The 12,969-nt window shown below is 40.3% G+C and overlaps 1 protein-coding gene across 7 annotated transcripts in view; it reads left to right on the top strand.

The window, feature by feature from the left end:
* TRMT11 (tRNA methyltransferase 11 homolog) overlaps nucleotides 1-12,969 on the top strand; it is a 177,133-nt gene that overhangs the window by 100,469 nt on the left and 63,695 nt on the right. For 6 of the 7 annotated variants that reach the window (XM_033937105.1, XM_033937103.1, XM_033937104.1 and 3 more), the window contains one exon: nucleotides 5,998-6,162. In XM_033937105.1, the coding sequence (XP_033792996.1) occupies nucleotides 5,998-6,162 (165 nt within the window). Of the gene's footprint in view, nucleotides 1-5,997; nucleotides 6,163-12,969 lie in introns of those variants that run through there. The other variant, XR_004538755.1, reaches the window with a different exon arrangement.

Here is a 12,969-nt window from a genome sequence, read left to right as displayed (position 1 = left end):
TTCTGCCTATGTCCTCCCTTCCCCCCATAGGCGGTCGTCTCCATCATTTTTACCATCGATGGGAGACCATTACATCCGACCTCTGGGTGCTTACCATCATCAGGGAAGGGATACTCTCTTCATTTCATTCAGGTTCCACCAGAGCTTCCTCCAAGAGAGTATCTTTCCAGTCCATCCCAGACTGCCCTTCTTTAGGAAGCTCAAGCTCTGCTTCGTCTCCATGCCATCGAACCAGTTAATTTGCAACAGCAGAACAGGGGTTTTTACTCCCGTTACTTCCTTGTTCCAAAGAAGACGGGCGATCTGCGACCCATTCTGGATCTCAGTGCGCTCAACAAATTTTTAGTCAAAGAAAAATTTTGCATGTTGTCCATAGTGTCCCTTTACCCCCTTCTAGATCAGATTGATTGGTTATGTTCTCTAGATCTCAAGGAGGCTTAAACTCACATCCCCATTCATCCGACCTCCCGTCAGTACCTCAGATTTCGGGTGGGGAATCTGCATTACCAATACAGAGTGCTATCCTTTAGCCTGGCTTCATCTCCCCAGAGTGTTAGCAGCAGCTCTAAGGAACCATGGTCTTCAGGTGTTTCCCTACCTAGACGACTAGCTCATCAAAGATTCAACATCTCAGGGGGTTATTGTAGCGACCCAACGGACTACATGGCTCCTACAAAGCATGGGATTTGAAATCAACTTCCCCAAATCCCAACTTCAGCCCTCTTAGAATCTACAATTCATCAGAGCTGTTCTGGACACTATCCAACTCAGAGAATTTCTTCCTCAACAACGTCTGTATGCTCTTCTTCAACTCTGAGCCATTCTTACAGATTGAAAATGTGAAACAAAAGGGTACAAAATCACCAAAACACGAAAATTCCCAGTGATGTGAACATGCAATCATATATTCATACTGATTACAGGGGTATCAGAGAGACCACATGAGGTGAAAACACCGCAAAGGTCTTGTCTATCTTCATTTATCCCCTATAGCGTAATCATAGCTATATTTGTTGATATTGACATTAATATATGAATAATAACTTAGCTTTTTATCAGCATTTTTTTTCTTCTTTTATTTCTTTTTTTCTATTTCTTAGCTTTTCAAATAATTGCTTCTGCTTTCTCCAGCGTTCTGACTAGATCGATCCCCTGCCAACGCGTTTCGCCTATCTTTGTCAAGGCATGGGGTTCTGGGGAGAACAAATAAAGCGTGCAATTAAAACCTATCATGAACAAATAAGGATAAGAAAAAATTCTATAAACCATACCTGAGTCCTAACAGGTTCCTAACTTGTAACTGCAGCGGCTTCTAAAGAATGGCCGCGGCGTTGGTTCACTCACTGATATAATGGGAGCGATCCCTGACGTCATATCCGGGGATCACTAATAAAGATCTACTTGCGCCAGCCAGTCGGCTGTTTCATTTAACCCATGCGGGGCCATAGTATTCAACATAAACATCCACCGGAGTTCCTTTATATTGAGATTTTTTTCAATATTACCTCCCTCCCACCCTACTGTAATACTGTCCAACACTCTCCATTTCAAATCGTTTAAAGTATGGCCACATAGCTTCCAGTGATGGACTAACGGAGAAGTTTCATTGCTGGTATGGACCCGAGACTTGTGTTCTGTCAGTCTGATCTTTATGGGTCTTGAGGTACGGCCGATATACAATTTAGGACAAGGACATTGGATACAGTAGATAACCTGGCTAGAATTGCTAAGTTATTATTCATATATTAATGTCAATATCAACAAATATAGCTATGATTACGCTATAGGGGATAAATGAAGATAGACAAGACCTTTGCGGTGTTTTCACCTCATGTGGTCTTCTTCAACTCTGTCATGTAGTGTCTTTCTGCTCTGAGCAACAACCAAAAAAGGGGAGGTCCAACTCTATCTGCAGTGGGAAAACCAACCAGGGACTCTGTTCATTAGCTTTTTTCTACTGAATTTTGTCCATTGCAATTTTTTGTGACATTTATTTTTTTCCTTTTCTACCATGGACCCCTGATGAAGGTTGTCCGAAACACGGACCGTGTTGGGTCCCCTGTTTGGTAAAAAGGTTCTATATATTTTTTTGTTTGTCACAATAAATTCTGCCTACGTTGTTGTACACGTCTGCAGTTTTGTTTTGTTTGTGTCTTTCTGCTCTTCAATCTTAGCGAGACACATTGCCTCTACAGTGCACATGACTCCTTTTGTTAGACTTCACCTCAGAATTCCTCAGTGGACCCTGCCATCTCAGTGGACGCAGGCTTGCGAACCACTCTCTCGACACATTACAGTCACTCCTTCGTTGAGACAATCTCTCCGCTGATGGATGCTCTCTTCCAATCTCTCCAGAGGCTTGCTGTTTCAAACGCCCCCTCATCAGAAGGTCCTCACGACAGATTCCTTGACCTACACTTCGGGGGCTCATCTCGATGGTCTCCATACTCAAGGCCACCAGACCAGCACGGATCATAAGTGTCACATTAATCTGTTGGAACTCAGAGCGATCTTCAGTGCTCTCAAAGCCTTTCAACATCTTCTTCACGACCAGGTAGTCCTCATTCGGACGGATAACCAAGTCGCCATGTACTATGTCAACAAACAGGGAGGGCGGGATCTCCCTCTCTTTGTCAAGAAGCTCTGAAAGTTTGGGACTGGGCAATCCTCCACAACACCTTCCTGAAAGCTGTTTATATCCAAGGGGCGAAAAACTGTTTGGCGGACAAATTGAGCCGTCTTCTGCAACCTCACGAATGGACACTCAATTCCTCACCTCTTCATCACATATTTTCGCAGTGGAGAATTCCTCAGATAGATCTCTTTGCATCTCCCCACAACCACAAACTGCCTCAGTTCTGCTCCAGGTTATATTCTTCTCATCGCCTTGAAACAGATGCTTTTCTGCTGGAATGGACGAATTGCTTCCTGTATGCATTCCCTCCATTCCCTCTCATTCTCAAGACTCTTGTCAAGTTGAAGAACGACCATGTCACCATGATTCTGATAGCTCCTCTGTAGCCGAGACAACCTTGGTACTCCCTTCTACTTCAGCTCAGTAGCAGGGAGCCATACCTTCTACCAGTTTTTCCGTCTCTGCTTACACAGAATCAAGGGTCTCTACTTCATCCCAACCTGCCCTGACAGCTTGGTACCTCTCAACATAACTCCTCCTCAGTTTTCTCAACCTGTAAGAGACATTTTATAGGCTTCCAGAAAGCCTACCACTATACAATGCTACCATCAAAAATGAACTAGATTTTCTACGTGGTGCATCTCTCATGATAAGGAGCCTTAGCATTCCTCCTTATCTTCTATTCTAGATTATCTTTTGCACTTATCCACCTCTGGCCTCAAGTCTACATCGAACTGAGTCCATTTCAGTGCAGTTGCTGCTTTCCATTAGCCTATTGAAGGGAAACCCCTCTCTGCTCATCCGGTGGTTTCCAAATTTATGAAAGGACTTTTCAGTGTTAAACCTCCTCTCAAACCGCCTCCAGTGGTTTGGGATCTCAATGTTGTTCTTGCTCAATTGATGAAGCCTCCATTTGAACCAATGTCTACGGCTCATCTGAAGTATCTCACTTGGAAAGTGGTGTTTCTCATTGCCCTCACATCTGCTCGAAGAGTCAGTGATCTGCAAGCATTAGTTGAGGAGACTTGCCCTGTGCTGGGCGGGAAGTCACTTGCACATGCGTGGTGCAGCTGACTCGAAACTTCTGAAGTTTTCTACAAGCAAGTATGCTTGCGAGGCTGTCCGTATCCGGGCTCCGGATGTAAGAATAGCTGCATGCTGTCCCTGGATAGCAACTGTTACGGTAAGTAACTGTGCTGTGTCATACTACATGGAATTATAATAGTGATATCATCGGCATAACTGAATAATTTTATGCCAATATTGCTTAGTCTTGAATCAAGAGAAAAGAGATAAACATTAAACAGAATAGGAGAGAGCGATGAGCCCTGGGGTACCCCACATGGATTTTTCCAGGTAGTGGAATACTAATCATTGTTAATCTTAACCTGGTATGAATGAGATTCAAGGAATCCTTGGAACCAAGAATGTACTTTGCCATGAATACCAAAGAAATCCAAGCATTCCAATAACTTAATATGATCAACCAAGTCAAAAGCACTGCTTAGATCAAATTGCAGGATGAGAACATTACTATCTTTACTAAATAAATTATCTAGGTAATCCAGTAATGCCACTAGTAGTTTCAGTACTGAATTGAGATCTAAATCCTGAATGGGAATCGTGTAACAGTAGGTGTTGCACATAGTAAACAAGCAAGCAGCCAGAAACTACTTTCAGGCTCTTGTCTCCCTCCCATCTGTGCCCTTATTATTTAACCTGTTAAATCATGAGATTCTGTAAGGTTTAATATCAAAGTTCAAACTCCCTGTATCTAATATAATAAAGCCCTAAGTGTGCATGCGCACTCCCACCTGCGTGCTCCCATTTTCCGTGCGGTGTAGGGCACCGCAGGTAGGAGTGCGCATGCACGAGAATCCCCCGAGGCGGACGTCAGCTGCGGTGGCTGTTGGCAGCTGGAGGCCGTGGCGGAAGATGGCTGAAGCCTGGCTTCCCAAAAGCAAGAGGACGCGAAGGAAAGTGGCAGCGAGCCACAGTATATCCAGCGACCGTGGGAAAGGATGGGCTGAGGACAGGGCTAGAATAGGAAAGAGAAGCGCCTGATCTGGCAAGTAACTCAACTGCTGAGGAAACTGCTCCCTCTAGCTGATGGAGAAGCCAGGGAGCCAGAAAGAAAGGTGTGTTGGGGGGGGGGGACGATACAGAGGATAAGAGAGAAAGAAAAAAAAGAGACTGAACTGAAGGATAAGAAGGGAAATTAAGATATAGAGGAAGGGATAGAGAGAATATTGTAATCACATCATATGTCATATTGTATTAATAATTGGGAGGAGGGTAGGAGAAAATGATTGTTTTATGTATTATTTGTGTAGTTAATAGTGCGTTTTATGCAGTATTTTATGTTCAATTAATTGTATTGCACTGTCAAAGTTTGGAAAAAGATGGAAATAGGGAAGATAAAAGGAGAAATGGGAGCCTGAATATGGGTAGGTAAAAGGAAGGGAGAGGGGCTACTGCTGGACAGGGGGAGCAGAGAAGAGGTACTACTGGAGAGGGGGGAGGTAAAAGGAAGGGAGAAGGGCTACTGCTGGACAGGAGGAGCAGGGAAAGGGTACTACTAGATAGGGGGGAGGTAAAAGGAAGGGAGAAGGGCTACTGCTGGACAGGGGGAGCAGGGAAGGGGATACTGCTGGACATGGGAGGTAAAAGGAAGGGAGAAGAAACAGACAGAAAGAAAGAAAGGGGGCAGGGAGAAAGAAAGACAGGCAGAAAGAAAGAAATGCCTCAGCGCCCCATTGTGCTAAAAGTCTACACATCTATTCTAGCACCCGTTAATGTAACGGGCTTAAACACTAGTATAAGTATAAATTTGCTCTATTTTCACCTTCCTAAATAATGTGTTAATACTGCTTTTAAAGCTAAGCTATATAAACCCAGGTATACAACTCTGGTCCATGAGGGCCTGGTTTTCATCAGATCCACAAAGAATGTTCATGGTATATTTTACATTTGATTTAAGACTTATTGGTATGTTATTTTTCATGTTATGATTGCCCTGGAAACTAGGCGTTTGCAGTGCATCTGAGATCATAATTGTATACCTTTGTTAGATATACCATGGATCGTATTTCAGAGTTGTATAGTTGAAGAATGCTATATTATTTATCTGTCCATTCTATTCTGTAATCTGAAATAAGTCCCTTAAATTGTCTGTGTTTGTGTGAGTCATAAGTTCTTAGGAAAGATGTTCCAATTGTGCAAATGATCTTTTTGAACAGAGCTGTGCAAAATGGGCCCACAAAAATTCATAACTAGTTGCTAGAGAACAAGTCATTTTTCAGTGAGTTAAACAAATTCTATCTGATGTCTATGTTCTTGACACTTGGCCTGGTGTTTTTCAGGCAAAGCTAGCAGGAAAAATCAGAAGTGGAGAGGTCCTGATGAAAACATACGAGCCAACCTGCGACAGTATGGATTAGAGAAACAATATCTGGATGTTCTGGTTTCAGATGCTTCAAAGCCTATTTGGAAGAAAGAGGAGCTCTTTGATGCAATCATCACTGATCGTAAGTTTCGAATAATGGAGGAAAAAGCTGTGGCCTAAATGTTTTGTACCTATTTGCCAGGACTACATCGTAAGGTATGGGGATGACATGATTGGCCTTATTTTGAAGACTATGTGACATGGTCTCTCCAGTTTCTTAGAAGAGCTTCTGTTTCTTTTTCAGCATATCTATGAAATCATAATATGTATATAATCTTTCTTTCAAAAGCCTCCCTGAAATATCCAAGGCTGCTTTCAAATAGAACCTTCTATCCCAGTTTTCCATTCCTGTCTATCATATCTGCCCCAAACCTGAATTTCAATTTCCCAAGCTGTTCTTGATCTCCCTTGTTTATAAAACTCAAAACTGCTGGGGTGGGGTGAGGTGGGGGTCCATGCTCATGGAATATACTTGTATATATGTCACCCATTAGAGGTAATATGGAGAACACCTGTTTCAGGTCAGTAACTTCACTTTTCACATCACTGTCTTTTTATTATTGTGGACACTTTTTCTTCTTTCTTTTATTTTTTTATACTGTAAATCTTTTTATTAAGTGACACACCACTAGCAACAAAATAATTATACAAGAAAATAATGGCCAACAATACAGCACTGTGCATCAGCCATACATTTTCCAAAAGCAAAGGTGTAAAATAAAGTTAACCAAACCATCCAAAATCCTCCATGGACCAGCTGCACAAGAGCCAGCATGTATGAAGGCTCTGATTTTGCAAACTTTGGACAAGAATGTCCCTCTCAACCTCAAAGTGGATAAGAACATAAGAACAATGGAAGTGGAATCCAGCCTTCACCTGGATGCCAATGGAAGCTGGTTTTAAGAAAGGTTTGGATAGTTCCTGGAGGAAAAGTCCATAGTCTGTTATTGAAAAAGACATGGGGGAAGCCACTGCTTGCCTTGGATCGGTAGCATGGAATATTGCTACTCCTTGGGTTTTGGCCAGGTACTAGTGACCTGGATTGGCCACCATGAGAACGGGCTACTGGGCTTGTTAGACCATTGGTCTGACCTAGTAAGGCTATTCTTTTGTTCTTATGAAGTGACATAGTCAATCAATCATTGACAGCTGAGAGCAGTCTTCAAAGCTCTGTTGGCCTTTGCCAGTTATATTCAGATAAGACTGTTCAAATCTTTTCAGGCAATGCCATCACAGAAGCAAGGAGTGACGCAGAATGTTTCTTGGGCTCTGGAAGCAAGACTCCTCTTCTGCTGGATTGAGAGCCACATCCAACTTGTTGGCAGCTCATATCACTGGAATGCAGAATCAACAAGCAGGCGCTCCTTGGACAGAGGTGAATGGGAGCTGTTGGCGAGACATTTGATTTCATTGTAAAGCATTGGGGTCTTCCTGTGTTGGATCTTATAGCCACAAGAAGAAACGCCAAGGTTCCCAGGTTTTTTTTATTGGTGAAGAGAGTGCAGATCTGAAGACCTTGATGCCTTAGTGCAGTGTTGGCCTTAGGATAGCCTGCTTTATGCATTTACTCCATGGTTGATGGTCGAGTCCTTCAGAGCAGTGGTCCCCAACCTTTTTTGCACCTGGGACCAGTTTCATGTATGTCTTGCTCCTTAATGCGCTCCTTTGTGCGATCCTGCAGTGCGTTTTTAAAATATTGATATCCAGTAATTACAAGGGTTTGAAACCTTATCAAATCAAAATTATCTTTCTTTGCTTATTATTCTTTTTGAATGATAATGCATCACTTAAATTTAATTTAAGTTCAATACATACTCCGATTGATTATTCTTTAATTATGGACAACTCCTCTTCTCCCATTTCGGTTATCTGGGGAAATAGGCCACCCAAATCTGATTATAACCATAATTTTCCACGCTCCTCTGAACGATTAAATATTAAACTCTTACCGACATCTCACGAATCTTCAAATAGTCATATTAACATAGGACTCATCAATGCTCGCTCTATTAAATCTAAATATCATCTAATTAAAGATGTAATTATTCAACAATCATTAGATATCTTATGTTTATCTGAAACATGGCTTTCTAATGGTGAAGAGGCCTATCTTTCCTATATTTGTCCTCAAGGATTTTCATATTTCTATAACCACCGTACTAATAAGAGAGGAGGGGGATTAGCAGTAATTTTCCGAGAACCTCTATTAATACATACTGACAACTCCTCATCAAACTCTCCTATTGAATTTCTGCAATTTTCATTATTAACTAAACCAAAAACTGATATACTCATGTTATATATACCACCCCCAATTTCTTCTGATATTATTACACAACTCTAATTTTTTATTTTGGCAGTTCTACTTTAAATCCCCTAATTCTGGGTGATTTTAATATTCACTTTGATGATCTGAGTAATAATTACACAAAAACTTTTCTTTCATACATAAAGTAACTAGATTTATATCCAATCATAACCCTCCCAACTCACCAGGCAGGCCATACAATTGATATGGCCCTAATATCATCAACTACAAAGAAAAAGTTACTATTAAACAACTGCCTACCAGTTCCATGGTCCGATCATTTTCTAATCTCCTTAACATACTTATCTACACATAATCTAAACCACAAAAAACAACAAATAATTAATTTTCGAAACTATGATGATATCTCTGTTGATTCAATTCTTTCTTCATTCAAACTAGATTTTACTAAATCTAGTACTAACTCCTTAGATGAATTAACTAATTTATGGAATATGGCTTTAAAATCATTCTTAGACGAAACAGCACCCATACAAACCAAGGTAATATCCGCTCAAAAAATTCGAAATCCGTGGTTCACCGCCGAACTTTCTCTCATTAAACAACAAGTAAGATCCTCAGAACGTAAATGGAGAAAGAATAAAACTCAAACTAATCTAGAATTATTCAATGAACAATCTATATAAATAAATCGAGTAAAAATGAAATACTACTCTGATAAAATACTCAAAGCTAAAAACTCATCCATATTATACAAAATATTAAATAGAATAACAATAACAAATTGCAAAGATTCACCAGATGAAATTGGAAATACTCTCACAGCTCAAGAACTTGCGGACTACTTTACTGAAAAAACCAATAACATTAGGAAAACTTTCATTATAACCCAACAAATAACAAATGATTACGATCAAATAAACTTGGAATATTTAATCTCAAAGTGTTCTAGATTTAAACTACCTACTCAAAAAGACATTGAACTTATCTTAAAAACCATTAATATTAAGGGCTCGAAAGCTGATCCATTTCCTCCTTTCCTTCTAAAGCATTATTTTCATATTTTCGGACCATTTATTCACACTTTAATTACCGAGAGTTTGAACCAAAGCACTGTTCCAACGACGTGGAAAAAATCAATCATCCGTCCTATCATTAAAGATAAAAATGCAAGTTCCATAGATCCATCAAACTATAGACCAATAGCCAATATCCCTTTTTTGGCAAAATTGACAGAAAAAATAGTTTTCAACCAAATTTCTGATTTTGTGGAAAAGACCAATGTTCTTCATCCTAACCAAACTGGTTTTAGGCAACATCATAATACCGAACTTGCACTGATAGGTTTGACCACCTCAATTCAATATTATCTGGATCACCATCAAACGACTTTGTTAATTTCACTTGATCTTTCTGCGGCTTTTGACACGATTGACCATCAGCTTCTTCTTAACAGACTTCACTCTATCGGTGTCACAGACCAAGTTCTTTCCTGGTTCGTGTCATATTTAACTAACCGCACTTCTACTGTTCTCTTCAATGACTCAACATCTAACTCTTCATCAACTACTTATGGGATTCCTCAAGGATCTATTATTTAATATCTTCCTGGCTCCTTTGATTACCCTATGTCAGTCCGTGGGTTTTCAGGTGTTCGCATATTGTAACCGAGACTGCGGTCCGACCGGGACTCCACAGCACCTCACAGTGGTTACACAAATAATAACACCTGCGTGTGACCCGGACTGGAGTCACCCTGCAGGCCTGAACTGACACCAATAATAAAAAAAAACCAATTCTCTCAAAAGGAGATAAATGAAAATGCTTCACTTTTATTCCTTGGTAAAGCACCAAAAGTTAGGTAATTATAGGTCCAAGCAAACAGGTAAGTAGACCACAAACTTAAACAGTCCAAACTCAAAAGAAAAGAGCAACAAACAGTGCAATATAAAGTCCACACTGCTTTCCTTCTTAATACTTCACCTCTGAGGTTTGGGCTCACCTCAGAGCTTAATACAGCCTGCTCCCATGCAGATTATTCAGATTAGCAACAAAATAGAGTTCAAGGCACTGGCTCACCTCAGAGCCACTATAATGAAGCCTCTGGCAGTCATGCACTAAACTGCCAGGCACAGGAGAGTGCCTCAGGTTTGCTTTAATTTAGCTATTAAATAGCCTACAAGATTCCCACCCAGGTAATAGCAAACCTCTCCCAAAATAACAGACACTATCAGCTTCCTAAAAGCAAAAATGCAAAACAGTAAAGAAAAAAAAAAACCCCAAAAGATCCTCAAAGGTTCAGCTTCAACAAAACAGTTTCTTCAAGCAAACAGCTGGAAAACACTCACTGTTTCTTCCAGTTAGCAGGTGCAGCTGGTGGAAAAACCAACTTCCATGGCTTCCTCACCAAGGCTCATTTCCTCTGGAATGTTGCCAGTCTCCATCGGGAGTTCCAGCTCAGATACTGATTTCTCCAGTATGTCTCCAGCCTCCTGCACCTCCATAGGTGAGGCTGGTTCGCTCCTGTTTGGCCCGAGGAGACTCTCAGGGAGGAAAGGTCTCAACCTTCTCCCTAACCTGCCTCCCTGCTTGCTCTCAGCTGCTGGCTTTTGTATCAATGGGACACGCCCTAACCTGGCTGATTCAGCAGTCCTCAAGGCAGCTTTAGAGCTCCTCTTGTGGTGGCCTGAATACTGCTGGTCTAAAGGATTATTGGGAATTTCAGGCTCCCTCTGGTGGTCAGCCTGAGAATCAGCCAAATCCACCCTAGGACAGCCTTTACACACTCCCTTCCGGGTTTTACTAGGGGTCTTTGCAGGAGCTTTGGCTGGGACCAGGGCATGCTTCTTGTCTGCCTGGTCACAATATGCAGACGATATTCAGCTCCTGCATCCAATAAATTCAAACAAAACATTTGATATTCAAGAGATCAGTGAAAAACTCGACCAAATTCATCAATGGTTAAACAGAAATAAACTTGCTCTTAATATTAAAAAAAACAACGTGATGCTCTTTCCATGGAAAGACAGCTCTACTCTTATTGCTCCCATTACAATAAAAAACATACCATTACAAATAGTTAACAATATAAAAATCTTAGGGGTAACTTTTGATACAAAACTTAATTTTCATGATCATATTAGTACTATAGTTAAATCTACATTCTACAGATTACGTAGGATACGATCTATTGCAAAATTTTTATGTCCTAAATCAATAAACATTCTCATTCATTCTTTAGTGATTTCTAAATTGGATTATTTTAATGCCCTTTTTAAGGGGATATCACTAAACGAAATTAAACGACTTCAAATTATTCAGAATGTATCCATTAAACTCATCACCAAGTCTAGAAAATATGACCATGTTACACCCCTCTTGATAGATGCACATTGGCTCCCAGTTAATCATCGGATAACATACAAACTCTGTTTGCTTGTCTTTAAGTCTCTTCTCTATAAGACCCCTGCATTCATATTTAAACATTTAATACCTTATCATTCAAGCAGAACCCTGAGGTCTAATGAGCAAAACTTATTTCATCACTTAAGATTATTAATACTAGACGTCAGTTTATTTTTTCTGTAACTGCTCCTCAAACTTGGAACGATCTCCCCATTTATCTACGGAATGAGCAGGATCTAGGAAAATTTAAAAGTAATCTAAAAACATTTCTTTTTAAAGATGCTTTTAATATTTAATTAAACAGTTCTTAAATTAGTGATTTTATTTTACTGTGTTATGCTATGTGTTTATTGATTCCCCTTATGTATTTTTCCTTTGTTTTGCTTTTCTTTATTAATTGTATTTCAAACCCTTATCTTACCCTATGTAATGAGTATAATGTATTATGTATTAGTTTTCCACCCAATATTATTATTTAAAGTCTGTATTGTATTGTCCCTATTTGGCTATATTTTAATATGTTCATCGCTTAGAATTTGATTAAGCGATCAATCAAGAAAAATAATAAACGTGAAAACTTGAAACTTGAAGAAAAGTTTTCCACGGACCTGGGAGTGGGGGAGGGATTCGAGTGCATAATCAATAAAGTGTATAATATATAATCTTTACAGTACTGTACACACAAAATTAAGCTACACAAAGCACACTCTTTTTCCCCTCCTAGGGTGCATCTCTCTCTCACCACCTGTACTGCCACATCCAACATTTCTCCCTCTTTCATCACCCAGACCATGTGCAGCATCTTTCACTCCTTCCCACTGTCGCAACCCGAGCTCTTGATAAGCATAGCGAGCCTGGTTCACAGCGACCGATACTGCTCCCAGAGCATTCCCTCCAACTAGGGAATCCTTCAGGCTCCCTAGGCACCGGCCGAGGGTGAAAATATCAAGTAAATGACCACAGTGAAAACAGGCAAGGAAAATCAGACACCCAATAACATCCGAAATAAAGATATACTTTTGTTTCTGACCCTGGGTCAGGCTGCTCTTAGCAAGCTGCAATACTTTCCAACACATTTGTTCAGGAACCAAAATATAAAGTGCTGAGCCAACCTGTTCACACTGGCTTCACAAACAATAGTCCGATTCTTATTTCAAAAACAGAAAGAAAAAATACAAACCAGAATTGTGGCTGGACTTTGCAACTCAGTCCTTT

Source organism: Geotrypetes seraphini, chromosome 3, assembly GCF_902459505.1.
Source record: "Geotrypetes seraphini chromosome 3, aGeoSer1.1, whole genome shotgun sequence".
NCBI lineage: Eukaryota > Metazoa > Chordata > Amphibia > Gymnophiona > Dermophiidae > Geotrypetes > Geotrypetes seraphini.
This window is presented reverse-complemented; position numbering and strand designations above follow the sequence as displayed.